The 24,612-nt window shown below is 47.4% G+C and overlaps 1 protein-coding gene across 1 annotated transcript in view; it reads right to left on the reverse strand.

Moving 5' to 3' along the window:
- The window catches only part of GABBR2 (gamma-aminobutyric acid type B receptor subunit 2), a 336,043-nt gene that overhangs the window by 36,994 nt on the left and 274,437 nt on the right, over positions 1–24,612 (reverse strand). The window contains exons 12-13 of the mRNA XM_032860690.1: positions 23,875–23,982; positions 16,606–16,728 (exon numbers count right to left, since the gene is read on the reverse strand). Coding sequence (XP_032716581.1) covers positions 16,606–16,728; positions 23,875–23,982 — 231 coding nt within the window. The remainder of the gene's footprint in view (positions 1–16,605; positions 16,729–23,874; positions 23,983–24,612) is intronic.

Raw genomic sequence — 24,612 nt, forward strand, 5'->3', positions numbered from 1 at the left:
GGCTTGTAGCATCCATGGCTACCTCATCATTCCCCCAAACCCACAGTGCAGGAGCCTGGTTTGTAAATGCATTCTATCTCCTTGGCATGTGAATGCATTTCCAGAAGGCTGCCATATATTTTTAATAATTGGTATGAACATGCAATCTCTCGTCAGCCGGCTTCCTGTCTGCTGTAAGACACAGATAAGAAAGAAAGTGCCAAGCGGACACAGGAAGATCCTCCACACCCGTTGGCAGAAATCACTCTGGCCCAGAGTTACCTTCCTGATTTAATTCTCTGAGCCTCTGTGTCTGACTCATGTAAGAAAATGACTTCTTGGGTGAAATATTCAAACGCCACGTGTGGACGTTCATTGTCTCGCTCCAGCGGCTCGGGGGATGAAAGGCTCCGGGGAGGAGGGTGCCCTGCAGTCTGGGTTGGGGAGTCAGAGTTAATTCGTCTGAGGTTCCTGAGCCAGGAATGTGCTGGTCTGGGCTCTGGAGGCCCAGTGACAAGGAGTCAGACGCAGGAAAATGGCAAGATGCGGGACTGGTTCTTAGAGGGCTCGGGGCAGGGTGGCCAAAGGCCAGGTCATCAATATTGCTCTGTGCAGTCGCTAACCTTCACTGAGTACTCTTGATATGCTGGGCACAGGGTAAGGCCTTCTAGTCCTCCCCAAAGCCCTAGGCAGTCGGACCTATTAATATTGAGACCCACACCATGGATGAAGAAACTGGCCCTCAGAAGTTGTCACTTGCGATATGTATGTGTCCCAGGGTTGCTGTAATACATTTCCATAAACTGGGTGTCTTAAAACAATAGAGATTTATTCTTGCACCGTTCTGGAAGCCAGAAGTCTGAAAACAAGGTGTTGGCAGGGCTCACCCCCTCTGAAGGCTCTGGGGGAGAATCCTTGCGGCTTCTAGCTTCTGGTGGCTGCAGTTCCCTGGCTCGTGACCATGTTGCCCCCATCTTTGCTTCCCTCTCCCCATGGCCTTCTTCCCTCTGTCTGTGTCTGTCCTCTTTTATTTCTTATAATGACACTTGCCACTAGATTTAGGGACAACCTAGGTAATCCTGGCTGACTGTATCTTAAGATCTTTAATTACATCTGCAAAGACCTTTTTTCTAAATAAAGTTACATTCATAGATTCTGGGAGTGGGGATGTTGATACATCTTTGTGGGGTCACAATTTCACCCAGTGCACTTCCCTAACCTCACACCTATGGGGCTTAGCTGGGTTTTGAAGCTAAGCCTAATTCCAGAGTCTATCTGTTTAACCATTATGGGCCATACCCTATATACTTAACTGCTGTGTGATGCTGGGCTAATCGCTTAACCCCTCTGTGCCTCAGTTTTCTCATCGGAATATAATGGTGAGAGCTGCCTGGGCTTGGTGTGAGGATTAAATGGGCTGGCAAAGTAAAGCATCTGAAACAGTGCCTAGCACATAGTCTGCACTCGCCACGAGCTGCTGGTGTTACTGTTTTTGCTCTTGTGATTACCAAGACAACACAGCTTAGTCGGAATCCTGCACGAAGGCGGACTAGGAGACAATGCTCTCAGATCTCAGTTTGCTGGGTTTGAACATCTGCTCACAAGTGTTCCACGCTCATGAAACAATTCAGATGTAAGAAAGATTTAAACATTTATAAAAGAACACCATGCACAATGGATGCTAATAATTTCAAAACCATCAATGAAGAAAATATTCCTTTAAAACAAAACAAGTAAAACACAGGATTTATGGTGGGGGGGGGGAGGCAGGAAGATCCAGAAAACAACAGGCCCATTTTAGCAGAAGAGATCCCACGCCCCCTGATACCACATGGCCCTGGCTATGGACAGGTCCAGTGTGTGGCAATGTCATCTGGGTCTGCTCAGTTTACCTCTCCAGCCTTGGTTTCCTCATCTCTAAAATGGGGATGTCCAGCTGTGTTGTGAGCTGTGCCATGCCATGGAGATGTGAGGCCCTGTTGTCATTACAGTATGTGTTTGCCAACTGTGCATGCCTGTGCCCAAGTGGGACAGACTTGGGGTCAGGGCCCCTGTCCACAGAAGGGCAGGACAGTGTGTGGGCTGCGTGCTGAGAATGGGGCAGGAGCTGAGATTATGTTGCTCTCCCCGAGCTCTTGGGAGGGGCTCACCGTCTGTGTCAGCGTCCTCTGAACTGCACTGAGCATCCTGGGGTCACGGGAAGTGTTCCAGCCTGTGTCAAGGTCAAAATGACTCAGTACGTGAAGTTTAACCCACTGTTGCTTTAGAGAGAAACTTCAGGTCCACCAAAGGCCAAAAATAACAAACACCCACCAAGTGGCCAATGGGTCCATTTCAGAGCCACTGTGAGTGCTCAGCTGCCCAGACACTGTGGTCCCCTTGGCCCTTGCCTTCCTGTTGGTTTCTGTGGTTGGTGGCTCCCTGTGACTGCAAGGCACATTTTTCTTTTTTTAACCTGCCTAAAGTTTTGGTTTGGAAATTGCTCACCTGCCTCTCAACTGCAATGAAAAATATGGCAGAAATAGAAATCTTGCAGCTTTTCCTTCTTCCTATTCCTTGCTCTCTCTCTTCCACGGGAGAAAGAATTATTTGCATGATGATGAAGGATTTTCAGAAAATCATGAGACTAGAGGAGCTCATTCAGCTGTGGGGTTCACAGATGTGTGCCTTTCCAGGTGGGGCTCTGAGTCTGCCTGTCCTTTGTCACGGTTGCATCCTGTGGCTGGGGGGCACAGTGGGGCTTGGGAGGGGACCAGCTGGACTTTAGGTCTTCTGGATTCAGGTTTTTCTTCTCTTTCCTTTTTAGCCTTAACTATATTGTCCTGAGGCTATATCTAACTCTGGCATTCACAGGACCATCCTGGACCCTTCCTGGAGACTGGTGAGGGGCTAGTCTGGAAGGTTTCAAGCCTGGCTACACAACAGAACCTGGGACAACTTAAAAAAAAAATCCCAGCACCTTTGGCGATTCTGATTTTCTGGGGAGTGTGCCCTGAGCACTAGTATTTTAAAAAAAGATCTTTTCTGGGCGATGCACCTAGGTTGGAGGACCACAAGTGTAGTCTATCTTTAAGACGATTGAAAGATCTTCCTCCCCCACCTTTAAAATAGTACTTATTTTTCTTGTCAGTATCAACTTATTTACCCAATAATTTAAGCCAGGAGCTGAACAACCACATCACCTGGTCAAGAGGTTGCAAAGCTGAAAAGAGGCATGTCAGGTGGGGCATGCCCATTCATTCATTCTTTCATGCACGCATTCCTTTTCTCATCATTCATGTTTCCATTCAACCAACATTTATTAAGCATTTACTATGTTCCTGCCAGGCCCTATGCTAGGCTTTGGGGTAGAGCCCTGAGCAAGACAGGCAAGGGCCCAATTTCATGGAGCTCACATTCTAGTGGAGGAAAACAAAAACAGAGGAGAGAATGAGGGATAAATAATGTGCTGGAAAAGCAGGATGAGGTGAGACAGAATGTTGGGGGCCACATGTGGCTTGTTAATTAGCTAACGTGTCAATACTTCCCAAATCTATCTATAAATTCAATGCAACTCTTATGAAAATCTTAGTAGTCTCTTTTGCAAACATGGAAAAACTGATCCTATAATTCTAATGGAATCAAGGGACCCTGAATAGCCAAAACAGTCTTGAAAGAGAATAATGAAGTCGCAGGACTTAACGCTTCCCAATTTCAAAGCTTACCATAAGTGACAATAATCAAGACAGTGTGGTATTGGCATAAGAACAGACATGTAGATAGATGGAATAAAACTGAGAACCCAGAAATGACCCATACATCCATGGTGAATTGATTTTGTATAGGGGTTAGAAGACTATTCAATGGGGGAAAGAATATCCTTTTTAACAAATTGTCTTTGGACAACTAGGTATCTTCATGCAAAAGAAAAAAATTGTACCTTTACCTCACACAGTATAAAAAGGTAAGTCAAAACATAGAATGAAAAACATCAACAACAACAACACCTTGACAGAATGCCTAAATGTAAAACAAATACTATAAAACTCTTAGAAAAAAAGTGAATGTAATAAATCTTCATGACCCCAGATCAGGCAATGGTTTCTGAGTTATGGTATCTAAAGTACAAACAACCAAAGAAGAAATAAGTAAACTGAATGTCATCAAAATTTTAAAATGTTTTGCATGTCACAGGACAACACTGAGAAAGTGAAATGACAGCCCACAGAACAGGAGAAAATATTCCCAAATCATATACCTGATAAGGATCTAGTAATATCCAAAATACATAAAGAACTCCTACAAATCAACAATGAGAAGACAGATCATCAAAAATGGGCAAAGGACTTGAAGAGTTATTTCTCCAAAGGAGACATGCGAATGGCCAACATGCACATGAAAAGATGCTCACCATGTTTAGTTATTTGATAATAATTCTCTTCAAAACCCCAATGAGATATCCCTTCATACCCAACAGGATAGTTATACCCAAAGGGCAGATGAATACAATTTTTGGCAATAATGTGGAGAAAATGAAACCCTCATACACTGCTGGGAATGTAAAATGGTGCAGCCACTGTGTTCCTAAAAATGTTAAGCAGCACTTTATATGACCCAGCAATTCTACTGTGCATGTGTGTATCCAAGAGAACTGAAAGCATATGTTTACGCAAAAATCTGTATATGGGGGCACCTGGGTGGCTCAGTTGGTTAAACAACTGCCTTCGGCTCAGGTCATGATCCTGGAGTCCAGGGATCAAGTCCCACATCAGGCTCCCAGCTCCGCGGGGCGTCTGCTTCTCCCTCTGACCTTCTCCCCTCTCATGCTCTCTCTCTCTCAAATAAATAAATAAAATTTTAAAAATAAAAACCTGTATATGAATGCTCAGAAATATTTCTAATAAGCAAAATGTGGGAAGAACTCAAATATCCATTAACTGATGAATGGACAAGTAAATGTGGTATATCCATATAAGGGAATATTATTCAGCCATAAAAGGAGTGAGCACGAATTTGTGTTACAACATGGAGAAACCTAAACAACTTTATGCCAAGTGAAAGGAGCCAGACCCCAAAGGATGCGTGTTGTACCATCCCACTGATGGGACAGGTCCAGACCAGGCAAATCCATGAAATGTAAAGCAGATTCCTGGTTACCAGGGGCTGGAGGGAATGGGAACTCTGGGGTGATGGGCCAAAGGAGAGGGGGTTTATTCTGGGGATGATGAAATAGTTCTGGAATTAGATAGTGGGGATGTCCGCCCAGTCTTCTGAATGTATGAAAAGTCCCCGTGGAATACATTTTAAAACTGAATTGTATGGCATCTGAATTACATCTCAGAATAAACCATCAAAAATGATTCTCTCTGCTGTGTGGAGAATGGCTTGCAAGGAACAATGAGTGGGAACAGGGAGCCCGCTTAGAAACTCGGGATAAGAAGAATAAACAACTCCGTGCCTTCCACGGTAAGGGTTCTTCCACTTAATCCCATCTCTTGGGCGGCTTTGCCTCATAGCGCCCCCTTCTGGGAGGCCAGATACTGAGCATGATGGTGCTTTGGAATTTGGTGGTAGCAGTGGAGGTGGATAGAGTGATGGGTTAGGAAAGGGTTTGGTCCTAGAGTCTGCAGGATTAGTACAATACCTTTCAGAGAATATCCCACTGACGTCCTAATATGGTTGCTCTAAGGCTGAGTTCATTCAATTATTTAATTACTATTATTTATTGGGTACTATGTGTCGGGCACTTTTCCAGGTGCTGGGGATCTGGCAGTGAATAAAAGACAACGTTTCCTCCCGCCACGTCCTTGCGGAGCTCACATTCTAGGATGGGGCAGTATTTGTGACAGTGATAGGAAGTTGGATGGAATGTGCTAGACTCATGCATATAGAATGTGCTACCGTCACTGTACTATCTATAGAGAACCCTGTACATCAGCACCTGGTCCTCCCTCCCATGGGCACATAGCAGGACTGCTTTGCCCTGCTCCACTGAACTCAGGCATTTGCTGTTAACATGTTCTTCCCGCTAAAACATGCGTGGAAATGACATGCAATGCTGTGGGAGTGGGAGCTTTCAATGTAAGGACACACTTTACCGTGTACACTTTCCCTTTGCCACACAAACGGCCCCACCAGCTGCGTCTTGGGGTTCGGACACTATGGAAGAGGGTGGAGATAGTCCTTGATGAACAAGCGCTTACTATTTCCAGTCCAGAGTTTTCTGTTCTTTTTTCTCCTACCACAGCAAAACCTCGCACACCCTGATACAGGTTCTCTCTTACTTTTTCATCCTCTGAGGCACATTAAATCCAAATTCAATCCTGGCTCCTACTTTAGAAAAGGAAGCCCAGTCTCTCAGCACTGTCAGTTAAACTTCAAACCGAGAATCTGGGCGCCTTTGTCAGAGAGAAGATGCCGTCGATGACAACTCCCCCCGCGTGTGTCTCTCTTCGTGGAGCTAATCTTGCCCACCTGGCTGTGGAGTCCTTAAGAGAGGCTGAGCATGGCAGCCAGTGCCCCCTACCCCTATCCTATAAATGCTGAGGGAACACCCCAATGACACATAGTTTACGAAGAGTAAGCTATTTGAAATTTTCCCCACTAAAAAGAGGGAAGGTCTCTGTGGGCGCCACAGCCAATGTTTCTGCCGACATGGATGTGTGGGGTTGGGGTAAAAATCATCAAAATCTAAAGGCTCCTTTTGCTCAAGACCTGGAATGGTTTTACCATGACACACAGTGGTCAGAAGACAACAGTATCCCAGAGAATTTTCTAGCCATTCTGCTCCAGGTACTTGAGAATTTCTAGTAAACGCATCATCCCCCCTGGAGAGCAGCGCCTGGTCCAGGAAAAACCAGAGAATTTCTAGCCTCAGGGCTGTGCTTCCTGAAGGCAAAAGGGAAGCCAACAAGGAAGACGAAAGAAATTAATCTCTCACATATCTAAGATGCCTTCTGATGATAAAAGGTGTTCCAGAAATGTGGCGGCAGCCGGCAGAGCCCGTCTGTCCACACATGGGGCCCACAGTGCTGACTGCAGCCGTGGCCGAGCTGGGACCCGCGCCAGAAGGCGAGTATCTGTGGACATCCTTAAATGTCTCTCTCGCATATTATTCCAATTAAATCTTGCCCGGCATTCTCATTTTAATAACTTAATATGGAATTTACACCTTGCCTGCTCTCCCAAAGGGCCTGAGGCAGCACACAATAAAAGCCCAAACACAACAGGACAGTTAAAAATAAAGACACACGATCAGAAAGCGAGATAATCCTCCAGGAACCCGCGATAAGATGGTTATTGCCGCCGGAGTGTTGAATCTGGCTCCTACTTTCTGGCAGCCAAGGTTAAAAAGAAAACGGAGCGGCTTATTCACTTACAAACTGCCTGATCGAAGGAAGGAAGTAGATACAAGTTCATGGGGAGAGCACAGCCCATTTCCTGGCAGTATATTCCATGAGGATCTAGGCTGTAGATCTTCAACTCAGGGGCACTAAGTTACAAACTGAACAACAGTTCTTTAGAAAAGATGCTGAATCATTCTTCAATTGGCAGCTTTAGCCCCATAAGTGGGCCCAGGATAAAAGGTGAGGGTGTAGTATTAAATTAAATTGCAACTCGGCGAAGACATTTCTCGGAGAAGCCGGCTTAATGGGCCCAGACAGATGGGTTGAATTTGGACATATGGAGGCATGGGGAGAGAGTTCCAGGTGGAGGAAACAATTTATTCAATAAATATTTACCGAGTACTTACTCTGAGCCAGGCCCTGCCAATGAGTGGGTGCTGAGGACACACAGATGGCCTTGCCCTCCGAGGAGGTCACAGACCTGGGGGGCCAAGGTGCACAGTCAGTTACCAGTGTTGTGACTGGAATAAGAGGGCAAAGAGGGGAAGGGGCCTAGGCAGACACACCCAAGGCGGTCCACGTGTTCCAAAGGGTCCTGGAGAAGATGCTTTTGAGCTGCCTCTTGAAGGTCAAATAGGAAACTTTTGCATGAAGATGGCATTTTGGGGCAGTCAGGAGCATGTTCTGGGTAGAGAAGACAGTACATACAAAGGTGTGGGGGAAGAGAGAGCGTGAGGGGGTGGAGGAAGGCCAATCACTTAGGGTAGCTGAGCTCAAGGAGTGAGGAGGGGGTCACAGACAGGGAGGCAAGTGCAGTCAGAACCTCCTGGCCCGCTAAGGAGTGTGGGCTTCGTCCTCTAGCTGATGGGAGGACTTGAACCGGGAGAATGACTTCGCCAGAAGCTCAGAGGCTCTAGCTGTCTCCGGGGAATAGTCAGGCCAACTGGGGCAGACCTCAGCTAGCAGACTCTGCCAGAGGTCCTTGTGGGGTGTCCCACTCCCCTGCCTGGAGTTGGTCCGCATTTGGCCGGGGCCCCAGCCCAGCCATCCAGGACCCCATGGATGACTAGGGATGATAAAAACATCCCACTGTCCAGGGCTGACACTGATGACACATCACTTGGAATGTGACCTTTTGCATCGAAGCTCTGGACCACCACGCCACCTGTGAGCAGCCCACAGAGCAGAGTGGACCCCGATTCTTAGCACTACCCTCACCCTGGCTGTTCTGGTATCTCTTTATTTTAAAAATGAATAGAGTGAGATAGAACTTGGACAAGCTTTATAAGGATACCAGATGTTTTCAGAAAGTATGTGCTCTGTGATTGGATTTTTTTTTTTTTTTTTTTTTTTTTTTTTTTTTGCAGAGCAACTGTGGAGGGAGGTAGAAGATAAGAGTTAAAATTATTTAAAACTCTATGTATTTGCCTCTTCCAATATCCGTTGCCATAGAAACATACTGGAATAAGCCACCAGTTTTAAAGCCAAGTGTAGTCTATGACTTTGAAAGCCCTGGTTTGCTTCTGCAAAAACGATGGTAAAAGCATGGAACGTGGAGGGAAGTTTGAAATATCCCCCTGTTCCAGACTGCCCTTACCTTGATTACTGCCCAAAAGGCCAGAAAGCCACAGAACCCAGGTGCTGGGAATTCTCGAAGGAGGCTGCTTGCAGCCTGTGGAGATAACCTTTCACCATTTCCATAAATAAACGCCACACACATGGCTCCCATGGGTGACTGGACTGCATGTGATTTTGTTTCTTGTTGCAACCTGCCTGGGAGCAGATGGGGGACGTCTTTAGGGAGGGCAGGTGCTCTCAGGATGCTGCCTCAGTGGCTGCCCTGAGGCTCTGTGGGGTGTTCAACGCTCAGCGACCTCTAGTGCTGTCCGCTATTTTCTCTTCCCTTCAAAATCATTTCAGAGTGGTCAAGCGGAAGGGTAAGAGGTGGCCTAGTGTAGAAGGCAGGTTTGGGGAAAAAACAAACAACCTTTCCACTAGATGTACAGACTATCTTCACACCATTAGTACATCCTGCTTTTACTTTAGGGGTAAATTATCTCAAATTATTTTCCTTAAAAGAAAAAAAAATCTCCTATGGGGGTGTGTGTATGAATACACATAGGGTCAATTCTTGGTTTTCATCTTACTTGATCTAAAAGCAGCCTTTGACATACTTGATCAAAGTATGTCAAATACTTTCTCTTGAAATACTTTCTTCACTTGGTGTCCTAGACACCAGACTCATCTGGTTTTCTTCCTATCTTGGTGGCTTCTCCTTCTAGGTCCTTTGCTGTTTCTCTCCTACCTTCCTGATGTTCAAACCCTGGAGCAATTGAGGGTCTGTCCTTGGTCCCCTTCTCTTTTCCATCTATATGCCCCACCCCCATCCCAGCACTGTCTCAGTGCTCTCATCCAGGTTTTCAATGCCATTCATATGTTGACCACGTCCAAGTTCCCATCTCAGGCTTATATATCTCCCTGAACTCCAGACCCATGTATATTACACCTACTCACCATCACCACTAGTAAAGTAGTATTCAAAAACAAGTCTTTCCCCTTTTTCTTGAGAATACACATCATAGTTAAAAAACCCCTTTTCGCATACTTGGCATATTTACCCACACCTGCTCTATCTGAAATGCAGAAACGGCCAATCTTCCCATCAGATGCTGTAAGGCAGAGGAAGGGAGGGCTGAGATGCAATGTGGGAGCACTAAGCCTGGGGCCAAGTCGCGGGGGGCGGGGAACCTGTCATTCCTTGCCTTGTGTCTCTGAGCTCTCCCTCCTTCAAACACCCCCTGTGCAAAGGCAGCTCTCCCTCCTGGCTACTCCCTTCCTTCCTGACCACCACCTCGAAATTCCCTCCCCAGGGCTTTGTGGGTCCTCAGGCTCTAGTCAGGACATCTTCACTTTTTACTGCACCCACTCCCTGGGTGACTACTCTCACTCCCACGGCTCCCATCCTCGATGTGTTAATTGCCCTCCACCCCCATCTCAGTCTACTGGACAAATTACTCCTTTATGCCCCATGACTCCATGTTGCATCTTTTGAGCCCCTCTGCCCAGAAGTGAGACCATCGCATTCCCTCCCAAACCTGCTCCTTACTCTGTACCTTGCCTCAGTGAACAGGTCTGCCATCCACCACCCAGAGATCCGGGCATTGCCCTTGCTGGTTCCCTGTCCCACCCTTTAGAGTCAATCAATCATCAAGGCTTGTCATATCTGCTTCCTTAATCTCTCTCAAAGCCACCCACTTCTCCCTGTTCCCACTGAAACTGCCCTGCGTTAGGTCACCGTCAGCTCCTGCCTGGATTATAGCAAAAACCATCTCTGAGCCATCTCGGGGCCTCCAGCCTCGCCCCTCCATCTGTTCTCACCCTGCAGCCAGGGCAAACCTGATCATGTCACTTCCCTGATTGAATGTCTTTAATTTTGAAGTTTAAACTCCTCTGTTTAGCACATAATGTCCCTAACGATCAGGCTCTGACCACATCTTCATTTGTCTTTCCTGTCACCTCCCCAAAGGCACTCTTGGCTTTGGCCAGCAGAACTATTTCAAAGTATCTCTCTCACACACACATACACATACACACATATACTCTCTTTAAAGAAAAAAAAATATACTAACATCATTAATATAGTGAGAAACTAGGGGCTTTCCCTCTAGGAATAATGTTGGAACGTCTGTCTCCTCACCATTCCTATCCAACGTTGTACTTGGAGCCCTAGCTAATACAAATATTAGACAAAAAAGAAATAAAAAGTATGCAGATGGGAAGGAAGAAATAAAATTGTTTGTTTGTCATTGACATGATTGTTTAGGTAGAAAGTTCTAAAGAGTCAACAAATTATCTCCTCCTGGAGCTAATAAACAATTATACAGCAAGGTTGTAGGATATAGGTTAGTATACAAAAGTCACCTGCTTTCCAATATGCCAGATATGAGCAACTGGAATTTGAAATGAAAGATAGAACATTATTTGCATTTTTACTAAAAGCAAAGTAAAATACTTAGGTATAAATCTAGCAAAATATGTATAAGATCTATGAGAGGAAATCTATAAAACTCTGATAAAAGAAATCAGAGAAGACCTAAACAAATGGGGAGATGTTCCATATTCATGGATAGGAAGATTCAATATTGTTAAGATATCCATCCTGTTCAAATTGGTCTACAGGTTCAACACAATCCCAAACAAAATCCCAGCAAGGCACTTTGTGGATATTAACAACCTGATTCTAAAGTTTATGTGGAGAGGCAAAAGACCCAGAATAGCCAATACAATATTGAAGAAGAATAAAGTTGGAAAGCGATTTGACTTCCAGACTTACTATAAACCTATAGTAATCAGAACAATGTGGTATTGGCAAAAGAACAGACAAATAGATGAATGGAATAGAATAGAGAGTCCAGAAATAGACCCATACAAATATAGTCAACTGATCTATGACAAAGACACAAAGGCAATGGAGAAAGAATAGTATTTTTTGATAAATGGTGCTAGAAAAACGAGACATTCACAGGCATAAAAATGAATCTAGAAAATGACCTTGTATCTTTTCACTAAAGTTAACTCAAAATGGACCACAGACCTGAATGTAAAATGCAAAGCTATAAAACTTCTGAAAGATAACAGGAGAAAATCTAGGTGACCTTGAGCTTGGCAATGAGTATTTAGATGCAATACTGAAAACACGCTCAATGGAAGAAAAAATATAGGTTGGACTTAATGAAAGTAAACAATTTGTGTTTTGCAAAACACCCTGTTAAAAGAATGAAAAAACAAGATACAGACTGAGAGCAAAGATTCACAAAACATATCTGATAAAAGACAGGCATCTAAAATAAACAAAAAACTTTTAAAACCCAACAATAAGAAGACAATCTCATTAAAAAGCGAGTAAAAGACCTAAACAGACACTTCGCTAAAGAAGATATGCAGGTGGCAAATAAGCACATGAAAAGATGTGCCACATAACACATCATTAAGGAAATGTGAATAAAAATAAAAATGTGATATCACTTCGTACCTACAGAATAGCTAAAATCCAAAACACTGACAACACCAAATGTCGAGGAGGATGTAGAGAAACAGAAATTCTCATCCATTGCTGATGGGAATGCAAAACGGTCCAGCCATTTTGCAAGACAGTTTGGCAGTTTCTTACAAAGCTACACACTGATTTCACATATGAACCAGCGATCATGCTCTTAGGTGTTTACCCAAATGACCTGAAAACTTATGTCCACACAAAACCCTACACAAAAATGCTTATAGCAGCTTTATTCATGATTGCCCAAACTTGGAGGCAACCAAGATGTCCTCTGATGGGCAAATAAGTTGTGGTACATCCACACAAAGGAACATGATTCAGTGATAAAGCAATGAGTGATCATGCCACGAAAAGACATGGAGGAACCTTAAATTTGTGTTGCCAAGTTGAAGACACCCGTCTGAAAGGGCTACCTACCATATGATTCCAACTATATGATATTCTGGAAAAGGCAAAACTATGGTGACAACAGAAAGATCAGGGGTTGCTAGGGGCTGGCAGACTACTAAGGGCATTTAGGACAGTGAAACCCTTCTGTAGGACCTGTAATGGCAGATGCATGACTTTTGCATTTGGCAAAACCTATGGAACGTGTAACACAAAGAGTGAACCCCACCTAACCAGAAATCACAGATTTTAGTAAATAATAATGAATCAATATTGGTTCAGCAATTGTAACAAATACACTCCACAGAGCAAGATGCTAATAATAGAAGAAACTGTGGGGTGTGAGGTGGGGTATATATGGGAACTCTTTGTGCTTTCTGTTAATTTTTCCTGTCAGCCAAAAACTGCTCTAAGCAACAAAGACTATTAAGTACACATTTAAAAAATGATACATATTGGACATTGAGAATAGTGTCTGGCATGTAACAAGTGCCCTATAGTTACTGTTCGCATGGAAATGAATAAGGCGCGGAGCTGGGATGTCTCCAGTAGGACCACAGAACCAGGTTTTCATTCTCTGGACACCCGCACGTACTCTCGCTGGGGGAATTTCCTCCGCGGGTCCTCCCCGTTATTTGCCAACTCTTCATCCTGTTTACTTCTAACCGCTAACAGAATCGACGTGATCTGAAGTGCTCCTGCTTGGTCATTTGTGTGTTTACTAGCTGCCCCCAACTAGCCGGCAGGCGCCATGAGCTCAGTGGCCCTGGCTCCCGTGCTTACTTCTGTCTTGCCCGGGGAAGATGTGGGCAGGGTTGCTGGCTGGGCAGTGTGTGTGTGTGTGTGTGGGGGGGGTGTCTCTGGGACGTGGCTTTGTCCCGGAGAAGCTGGCAGTCCATTGAGGGCCGGGGCAGGGAGGCCCACAGCAGAACTGAACAGCACGCGAAGTGTCCCGAGAAGCCAGGCCCAGGAGTGGGGAGGAGCAGGAGCTTAAATTTGGTGGAGCCAGAGAACTCAGAGACACATCTCTGGAGAGATAACCCAGGGGCCTGGAACTGAAGTTCATCTGCTTGTCAGAGAACATTCTGGAAGGGTGAATAGTGTGGGCAAAAGCCTGAAATCATGACACAGAGCAAGGGCTATGACTCGAATCCTGAGATGTTCAGAGCGTCCAGAGTGTCCAGAGCAAGGGAAGGTGTCCAAGGTCGATGGGGGTGTGGGGGTGGGGGGACAGACCACAAAGGTCTTTGGTCACTTCACCCCCAAGCAGAGACTTTCTCTCTCACTGGGGGTCCTGGAAAAAACAGTCCCTTGAAGGACCGTTTAGGACAGCCCACCACCTGGCACACTGTTTGGCCACCACGCTGCGTCTGACAGAGGTGGGTTGGAGAGAAATCAACCCGCTGCCTGGTGCTATTTGGTGGGAGAATGGCAATAAGCCGACAGGGCTGCGGGTCGACAAATCAAAGGGTTCTGCTGCCATGGCAACAGAATGACAAGGCAACCCTAAAAATAAGAGGAGGAAAAGAGGAGCAGGCCAGAAAAGGTTCACAGAGACATCTCAGCAGATACCTGGAGGGAAACCGAGCTGGAGGGTCTGGGCCGAGAGCCAGAGAGTTGGCCCTCCTCCAGGCCCCACCTCGGAAAGTCTGGATGTCCCTGAGCAGGAACGCCCCCTCCCCAGACTCAGTCTCCTCATCTATGTATGCAGTGAGGCATTTCCGTGGCCCCTCTCCCCGCTCCTCCATTTGAGACGCCTTGCCCTGGAAGGTCACGCATGGCGTAGGTTTCTCCGCACAAGCCACAGAGAGCCTCGGTACGTATTTCAGAAAGGATGGGAAGAAAGGTACGGACGGTCAGCAGCAGCGAACTGTCACTCTAATCCGACTGCACAAGGTTGATCTTCTTTAAAGGGTCTGGGGGACCAGCTTCCCAGGGGTCCCCTTCCCGAGTCTCCTGACTCAGGCTGACGCCAGCCCTGCAGCCCCTCCATGCCACAGCCAGAGCGTGGGGGAACCCCGGAGCGTACTTGGCCTCCACCTTAACCTTGAGTGGAGGACAGGTCCGGCCTCTGTCCATCTGCCCAGCTCCGGGTCTTCTGGCCAGCTCTGCCTAACTCGCGTTCTCATTCCTGATATCCTGGGTCCTCAGTCTGGCCGCTGCTCCAGCCCGAGCCCTCGCCTGCACAAAGTGAAAGCGCTTCCCTGCCTTGCCCACTGAACAGATCTGTGCCCGTGGCCAGGGTCGGCAAGAGCCCCTAAGAACCACAGAGCCCCGTGTGTGTGCTGAAGGGTGGGGAGGGTAGTGTAGCGTGTGAGAGGATAGTTAGTGGTGTTGCCGCTAACCTGCTAGATAGTCTTGGGTAACTTTGATAATCTCTTAGGGCTTCTGTCTCCTCGTCACTAAAATGGGGCTAAGGGTAGCATGCGGGCCACAGTTACTGGGAGGCTTCAGTGAGTTCATGCACGGAGCTGGCTATCACTGTCACCGCGGTTGCCATCATTGCCATCAGGGCTTGTGATCAGCAACCCCCCAGCTCTCCCGAGCCCAGAAGCCCAGTCAGCCACGGTGGTTCTTCCTCCTGTTGACATGCTGTCTGGATTTCTAACTCCTGGCAGTGTATGGAAACCCCCTGGGGTGGAGTGGGGGGCAGGACGGCTCCTTTGCAAACTGTATACCATGAGTGGTGACCAAGCATCCCCTCCCCTCTGGAAGCAGCCCCAGGTACCTCCTGCCCCCTCGGCCCACGGTTACAGCTCGCGTCTGGGCCTCCCTCCTCGCTAGTACTGGTCGTGCCTGTCGGAAGTTCCGCTTCCTCCCAAAGTGAGGCAGAAGGCATGAGACAGAGACTTCGGCCCTAACGGAGTCTCGTACGTCTGCGTGGGCAGGGAATGGCATTCTCTGCCCGGGATCTGGCTTCCTGACTTCTCACTATGCTGAGTAAACCCTCTATCTGTTCCCCTGCAAACGAAGCTGGGCGTCTTATTTGCTAGAAAACCATCTTGTCTGGAAGGGTAAAAACCTGTCTCCAGGGCATACAACGACCATTTCCACATTAGTTTAAGAATCCACACTACAGTCCATAAGAAGATTTCTCTAATAATGCAGAATCTGATTCTCTCGGTAGAATTTGCTAAGCCGTAAGATTAGGACACACGGCACACACCATCCAAGCCCGGCCGTCTCCTACAAAGGCAAGGTTAACTGTCCTAAGAGCAAGGCAAGAAAACCACAACTTCCAAAGGGTCTTGAACTTCCCTACTCTGGAGCATCCTGGGAAGACCAGTGTGAGTAGAGGGCACAGCTGAACACAAGACTGTTAAAACATATAATTTCAGGTACTTTTATGTAAGGGTCTTTATTTTAACAGAACTCCTCACTTTGAAAATCTCATAGTAACCAGAAGGAGCTATCAGAATGTTTACTCCCAAGTACCATTCCTTAGGGAACTTGCTTTAGAGAGGTTGAAACGCAATGTCATTTCTGGACGGATGGATCCTATTAATAGGGGCTTTGACAACGTGCAGAGAACATACTCATTTAAATAATCCAACATTTCTTATTTCTGCATATATTAATATCACTAGACAATCCTTTCACCTTGTTTCCCCCAGGAATGAAGACTTTCTATCTGGCCTGTCTGGAATGTGTGTCAAATGGAAGGAAACCAGACTAAATGAGGAGTTTCTGATGGGGAATGTGGGTCCACGTGGTGCTGTGAAGACTCCCCTGGAACGACCTTGATTTCTTCTTAAGCAGCGCACCTGGGCCGGTCGGGGCAATGTGCTGCCTGTCCATCCCAGGGTGTCTGGAAGCAGCGTCCCCGCAGGTCCCCCTCCTGCTGCCATGGGCACTTACCTCCATGCTGTACCTCTCCACTGTCCTCCTCAGGGGATCCACAGCCTGCCAGCAAATCAGGATACACAGGTCGATCAGCAGCATGCCCCCGACAATCACCAGCAGCTTCTGGTCCTTGATGATCTGCAGGGAGGGCAAGGCCAGAAGGCAGCAGATGTGAGAGAGGTTCCCCACCAGCTGAGGGGCGGCTCAGGGGTTTTAGAATCCCCTGAGACTCTCTATCACCTGCAGGATAAATCCAGCCAAACTCCTTTGCTTGGCATTCAAGGCCTTGCATGAGCTGGGCTCGACCACGCCCAAGACACACTTATTTAGGCTTGAGGACTCCTAGTTTCTGGATCTGCTGTGACTGTCAGCGCCCCACCCCCAACTCCTACCCCCAGGCCTTTCTAGGTGCTGGTTGTCTTTGAGACATTCTCTTTTATCTGTTTGGCAAACTCCTAATGATCTTTAAAGGCCCACATCTATGGTCACTTCCTCCACGAAGTCCCATCTAACTCCCATAGCAGAATTAAGTACTCCTATAGCATTTTGATCACATACTTAGCTGGAGAAGTCACAGTTACTGCTATTAGGAGAACAGAGAGAAGAATAGCTAGTGTTTAGTGAGCATGTACTCTGTGCCTGCCTCTAGGCTGATTAATGGGCTACACATATTATCTCTAATAAAGGCAGATACTATTATTATTCCCACCTAAGAAAAGAGATTTATTTATTTTAGATACACACACACACACACACACACACACACACAGAGAATACGAGTGGAGGGGGCAGGAAGAGAAAGAGGATCTCAACTAGACTCCACACTGAGTGTGGGAGCCCGACATGGGGCTTGAACTCACGACCCCGAGATCATGACCTGAGCCAGAACCAAGAGTCAAACGCTCAACTGACTGAGCCACCCAGGCACCCCTAATAATTCCCATTTTATAGATGAAGACACCGAGGCTCGTGAGGGACTAAGCAACTTGCTCAGCATCATACAGCTCAGAAGAAGTGAAGTCCAGATTTGAACCAAGGTCCTCCTTTCTCCAAAGTCCACACCCTCAGACACTCGAGGGCTAACCAGATGCTATAGTGACCAGATGCTGTATTTTCTTATTCCATCCTCCTCAGGAAACTGGGGAGCCCCTGACAGAAGGGAAGTCGATTTTACTTTTTTGTGCATCCGCAGTACCTAGCAGGGCCTGGCAAGCAGTAGGCACTTAAAAGTTTGATGGATCTGGGGCGCCTGGATGGCTCACTGGGTTAAGCCTCTGCCTTTGCTCAGGTCATGATCTCAGGGTCCTGGGATAGAGCCCCACATCAGGCTCTTTGTTTGGCTTTCTCTGCCTGCCTCTCTGCCTACTTGTGATCTCTCTCTCTCTGTCAAATAAATAAATAAAAATCTTAAAAAAAAAGTTTGATGGACCTAATTGAGGTAGGAAAATTTAAAAAGAGCAATATAATTTCCGTCCCTTTTTGCTGCCGGGGATGTCTTAATTACACGGTGGAACTCCCACCCCACTGTAGGTCTGTTTTGACGGGGACTGGCCCAGGGACAAATGTTTCCAGCTCTGAAGATAACCTGTATTTAATTCATTGCACGGTTATGTGCCCCTTCCCCCAACAGCTAATGTGATGAAGTCGTTCTGGAAGACCCTATAGAAAAACAAACCAAACTGAGGCAGAAGCTTAAGAAATATCACCAGGTCTGGCTTTTAATGATGAGAGCCATTTTAAAAAGAGAAACAGAAGCTCAAGCGGCCTCTGCGTTGCTGAATTGTAAAAGAACAGGGAAGTGTCGCTGAATTCCTGCCAAAGAGATAAAATCCACCAAAACTGCTTTATGTGGGGGCTGGGCACTGACAAAAGCTGCCTCTTTGAGATTTTCCAGAAGCACCCAGTGAACCACCGATGCTCTGCAGAAATCCTGTTTAACCCTTACTCTCTGGGGAACTAGGCAAACCCCTGCTAGCCTTGAGAAAGCAGGGCAAAAGGAAGACATGCCCGAGGAGCTTAGGACGCGGAGGACAGGCTGCAAGGCGCCTCCTTCCTTAATGCTCACCCAGGGCTATTTGAGGAAAGACTCTTTCCTCCCTCTTTTGACCCACACTGTGCCTGACCCCGGAAGGTCCTTCTCCCGACCTCCTGCTGGCACCCACCTACTCTGACTTCAACACTGAGCCAGAGCAGCTGCTCTGCTAGGATCCCAGGCATACCCTGCCCAGGGCACGGGCTGCAGCCATGTTCCGGTCAGAGTAGAGGCAGGGACCAACTAGTCTCCCTCCTGTGTCCCGGCGCCTTGGGCAGAGGCTGGCTCTCAGACCTTCCCGGGGAATTTTTGCGGGAATGAGTGAATGAGCCTCAGGAAGAAGCCAGGAGGAAGTGGCATCATTAAGCACAGGAGTGATGGGGACCCCTCTGCCGCATGGAAGGGTAGAGCCGAGGTGGGGAGCCTCTGATAGGAGGCCAGGTAGGAGCTGACGTAGGTGTCCTGGTAAGCAGGGAGGAGGCTCGATTCAGAGCAGTGACTATTGTGATAGGAAGATTCTGGGGCTGTAAATATCAGGCAGGTGGAGTTGCTGGCTTCAGCCTCTGAGTCCTCTCTCCCTCACCAAACCTCCCCTACCAGCAAGGGCCAGCACCTTCAGATCCCCTGAGACAAAAGTTCTACGACTCTTCACAGCCTACCTTCCAGGAGGCAGTGACCTTTAACGTGCTCAACACTGATTATGTCAGTGCACACTGATGCCATTACCCTGAGCTCTCTCTCTGAAGCCAGGAGGTTACCAGTGCTCCATTCTCAGTGGGTGCAAAGGCATACAGTAATAATGATTAAGCTCAGGTTCTAGAATAAGATTTGACTGTGAATCTTACTAGTGAGCTGTGTGGCCTTGGGTAAGTTTCCTAACTCCTCTGAGCCAGTTTCCTCATCTACAAAATGGGGGCAATAACCACATAAACTGTCTTAGATTACCAAAGTCTGGCTTACTACAACTGTTCAATGGCTATCAGCTATTATTATTAAATGTCATTTTCCATTGTTGTCTAGAGCAGGGGTCGGCAAACTATGGATTTGGACCACTGCTTGTTTTTGTAAATAAAGTTTTATTGGAACACAGCCATACCCATTCATTGACATATTTGTCTATGGCTGCTTTCATTCTCCAGCTGCAGAATTTAGTGGTTGCAACAGCAACTCTATGACCTGCAAAGTCCATATTTGGCTATCTGTTTTTTTACAGAAAAAGTTGTCTGATTCCTGGTTTACAGAAAAGAGCATTTGTTTATTTCTTCAAGAGACTTTAGATATTTTGACTGATTCAGACTGGTCTTCTGCTAGGACCGACTCACTGCCTAGTTTCCGGGATGCCATTCCAGGGGAGTACAAAGTAAATCGTGCCCCCGGAATTGTGCAGTGCATTATCACTCAGACAACTGGTGCTCTCTGGTGAAGTTGCTGAAAGCTCTCTCTTGGCATTTTATTGAAGTTGAGCCCCCAGGAAGGTCTGAGATGATGCCCCCATGGTTCTCTCTGCAAAAGTACCAAGTCATATGGGAACCTGCCTTTTCGTTTTAATTAAAAAAATTTTAAAGTAATCTCTACAACCAACATGGGGTTCAAATTCACTACCCTGAGATCAAGAGTCTCCTGCTCCACTGACTGAGCCAACCAGGCACCCCTGTAGTGAACTTGCTGTGTCCTCCAAAAAAATCTGCAAAAAAAAAACACAAAAAAACTCATCTCTGCTTTTTTCTCAAGACCTCAGTTTGGTCCTATTAAGAGGCAGAATGAAGATTGTAGTAAGTCTTCCAATTCAAGATTTTATAATTGAGCTTTAGAAAAAAAACCAGTAACATGCCATAAAAACACCAGATTTGGAAGCATGAAGTCACCGTATGTCAGTATGTCCTTTAATAGGCTTCTTTTCCTTTAATGTCTTTAAAAGTGTGGCCATATGGGGTGAAGCTTGTGTATGAGTGTTTGGGAGGGCATGCCATTGTGGGTGGGGGGAGGAGGAGGCAAAATCAAGGGAAGGACAAGAAGGATAAAAAGACTGTGAAAACAGTGTATACTGCATTTACAAACTTATGTAAATCTAGTAAACATGTCATTAAAAAAATGAAAGGACCCATCTTTAAAAAAAAAAAAGCCTAAACTTAAAAAAAATAATAATAAAACAAGACAACAACAATAAAAACCAACCTTGGCTCTATAAAGGGTTGGAATCATGGAGAATTCAATCCCAGTTTTGACCTGCAGTTGCTGCAACCCTTTTAAGACAATCTGGTTCCTGGACTTGAGTTTTTGCTCCATATAAGGTATAAATTTCTCTTCTACACCTTTAATCTCCTCTTATTTGTTGATAAGGGATGCTTGGCGGCAGCACTGCAAACCTGTTCTGGAATAACTAGAAAGCGAACAAAAAGTTTCTCCCCCTGGAATGGTGTGTTCATCTGGCCTTAGTCTTTTTTGTACCAGACAAAACTGGTGATCAGATCTTGTACTCCAAGCCTCTGGCAGTTTCTCAGACAAGCCCCTTTCCAGGGCACCTGGCCCACCATCAGCCTGAATTCCGTTGGTCCGGCTGCCCAGGGATGGAACCAGTCCCCTTGCTCTGGCCCCCCAGCAGGTGAGGCCACCCCACAGCCCTGCCCCCCACAGAGTTCTCAGACAACTGAACTCCACAAGTCTTCCCTGACATGTTTTGTCAATTGTTGCCAGACAACTGGAGTGTTCTTGCTCAGCGATCACATGAGTAATGGAAAATAAGGGCTGGTTCTTTATTACAGATGACAATATGGATGAATCACATATTGACACAAAGGAATCAACACTGTGATTCTTCGAAGCCAGGATGGAGTTGTCATAAATGGCAGAGCAATTCTAACCACAGCCACCGTGCAGGAGGGGCCCCAGAAGTCACTTGGTCCCTTGGGGCCTTCTCAAACTTTGGCTTGCATCGGCATGGCTAGTGGAGCTGGGAAGAGAAGGTAGGACCCTGGGCTTCAACCCAGGAACCTGATTCTTGGGGTTGGGGTGGGGCTTGAGAATCTGTATTTCTCCTCTTCTCTTCTTCCTTCCTTCTTTTAATGATTTTATTTATTTATTTGACAGAGAGAGAGAGCGAGAGAGAGCATGCAAGCACAAGCAGGAGGAGCAGCAGGAAGAGGGAGGAGAAGCTCCCGCTGATCAGGGAGCCCGATTCGGGTCTTGATCTCAGGACCCTGAGATCCTAGCTGAGCCAAAGGCAGATGCTTAGCCAACTGAGCTGCCCAGACGCCCCTCTGCATTTCTTTTTAAGAGTAAGCTCCACGCCCAGCATGGAACCCAACGTGGGGCCCCAACTTATGACTGTGAGATCAAGACCTGAGCTGAGATCAAGCGTAGGAGGTTCAACTGACTGAGCCAGCCATGCAGCCCAAGAATCTGCATTTCTAACAAGCTCCCAGGTGATGCCTATCATGTTGCTGGACCAGCCCACACTCCGAGTAGCCTTGATCTAGACCCGAGGTCTTCCACTGTGGCTGTATATTAATATCACCTGGGAAAGTCATAAAACCTCCTGATGCTCAGTTCTAGGCCTAGAGAGGTGGTTTCAACTGGCTTGGGTTGGAAAACTTCTTGGCGTTTTCAAAAGCTCCCATTTGAATGAAATGTGATGTCAGGACAGATGGAAGGGAGTTGTCACAAATGCTGCTGAGGTTATGAAGGAGGGCCCTTCAGGTGAGCACAGGCAGTGTGGGTGGCAGAGACAGACTCTTTCCTCCCTCTAAAAGCAGCCTGCAGTTTCCTAAGGTGGTCCAGGTAGGGGGCAGGGGACAGAACAAGGAGGACTGTCCTCCCTCACCCAGACAGCAGCTCCTAAAGCAGCTCATGAGTGAGCGGTGCCACAGGAGACCACACAGAACCACAGTCCAGGAGACAGTACCATTTCAATATGGCCCCATCTTACAGATAAGGAAACTGAGGCCCTGACAGAGGATGACGTCTGCTCAAAGACCCAGCAGGTCCACTGCTCCGGGGGCAGAACAAGAGGGGTGGCTTCTGTAGTGGGATCAGCCTGCACCAATCCAGTTTTTGTGGGCAAAGGGTGCACGTGTGTCTCCAGTACACCAGATGTGGGCTGGGGTGGAGGGAGAGCTGTGTGGCCCTTTCCAAGACTTGCCAGAGGGGTGACATGAGCCCAGGAGTCGGGGAACCAACACGTGGCCTCTAGGAAGAGTAGTGCATCCATGACAAGGACACTGCAGGAGGGAACATCCTGGTCCTGGGGCTTTGAAAAACCCACCAAAGCCCCCTGGGAGAGTCTAAAGGGTCTGCTTAACCAGGTCTAGCAAGCCTCACGACAGCTCCTTCCAAGCTCCAAGTCCAGAGGGTTCAGAGACCTTGGGAAGGGGATGACAGGGAAACTGCTCAGGCTGGCAAAGGAGAGAAGTGGCCCAGCACACCCCCTTTCCCAGGCCAGGCAGCTGGTGCGGCAGGCCTGAGCGGGGGGAGGCTGTGCCTTTGAAGGCAGTTTTGAAGTTCTGAATATTATGATGGACTCCACGTGTTAGCTGCTGACTGGAGGGCCTTCAAAGTCAGGAGACTTGCCTTTTTCTCTAGAAGTGAGGGAAGAACTGTGCCACCAGAAGAGTTAAAACAACAGCGGGGGAGAGAGTTTCTCTAGGACTACATCCTAAGAGCCAAGCCGAGTCAACATGCTAGTTACACGTAACCACAAGGTTGGCGAATGTTCTCCATCCACAGGGAGGCCGAGCTCCTGTCCTCTACGGGCCTCGGTGAAAATGGAAGCGTTATATTTGGTCTGTGTCCTGTTTCACAGGCTCCTCACTGCCCACAAGTTGAAGTTCAGATTCCCTACCATGGCTAGTCTCGCACCCTGTCCCTGTAAACACCATGTCCTGGCTCTGGGAACAACCTCCAAACCCGGGCGCCATGCATGCAGTTCCCTCTTCAGGCCTCTGGCTAGCTAACCCCCCCACTCACCTTCTGGGTCTCAGCATCCGGGTCACTTCCTACATGAAGCCTTCCCTGAGTGCTTGTACCCCCATTACCCCTAGACATCCCCAGCCAGCCCTTATTGATTGCCACGTGTTGTAAATGCTTTGTTAGCTGTTTGATCTCCCTAGGAGGCTGAAGGTGGTGGGGATGGACACTGTGTGTAGCTTGAATCCCTAGCGAATAGCCCAGTGCTAAGCACGCTGTGGGCACCTAATTATATTTGCTAAGTAAATGCTAAGGAAACGTTGCAAACATCTTGGAATGGGAGCAATTACCTTCTTCTTCATTTTCACGTTTTTGAAGATGGCGTGGACCCTCCATGTCTTTGCAAACATTGCCCCAAAGGCGGTTGTGTAGCCCACGGTGAGAATCCAGGTCCTGACCTAGAGGCCGTGAGAAAACAGAGACGTTAACATCTCGTAGGTGGACCGACCTCAACATTTATGAGAACATCAGCAGGGGGTTCTAGGTGATGGGGACAGATGCTCAGTTTTACACAGTGTAGAGTTCTACAGTCATCAAGGGACCTTCAATCATGTCTCAATCTGACAGACATTTAGTTCTGTCAGCCATTGCCTAGACCCAGGGCGCTGGGCATAGGTACCTGCGAACTTCCAATTCTGCCTCCCATGGGCCCACAACCCAGAGGGAGCCAGTCCCAGACAGAGGCACAGAGGCTCCCAGGACCACGGAGGGATCACTAAGCTGCAACAGACCAGCCTTCTGGTTTCTCCCCACTCCTTCCCCCACTTCCTTAGAGCCTTCTACGTGATTCTAAGTGAGGAGACACACCTGAGGAGGTGAATATAATCGCCCACTTCCTGTCTCCTCACCCGAGTCTGTAGGTGAGCAGATGGCCCCGGGAACCTCTTCTATGGGACTCCTAGCTCCCAGGTTGTGGGTGGCAGGGAAGGGGGGGCACTGAGCCACAGGAGTTGAGACCAAGCAGGAGCCCCAGCCTGCCATGGCCCATCTCCAGGGCTCAGCAAACCCATGACTCTGGTGGAGCTGGG

The sequence above is a fragment of the Lontra canadensis genome, unplaced genomic scaffold (genome assembly GCF_010015895.1).
Source record: "Lontra canadensis isolate GAN:19392208 unplaced genomic scaffold, GSC_riverotter_1.0 scaffold19, whole genome shotgun sequence".
In the NCBI taxonomy this organism is placed as follows: domain Eukaryota; kingdom Metazoa; phylum Chordata; class Mammalia; order Carnivora; family Mustelidae; genus Lontra; species Lontra canadensis.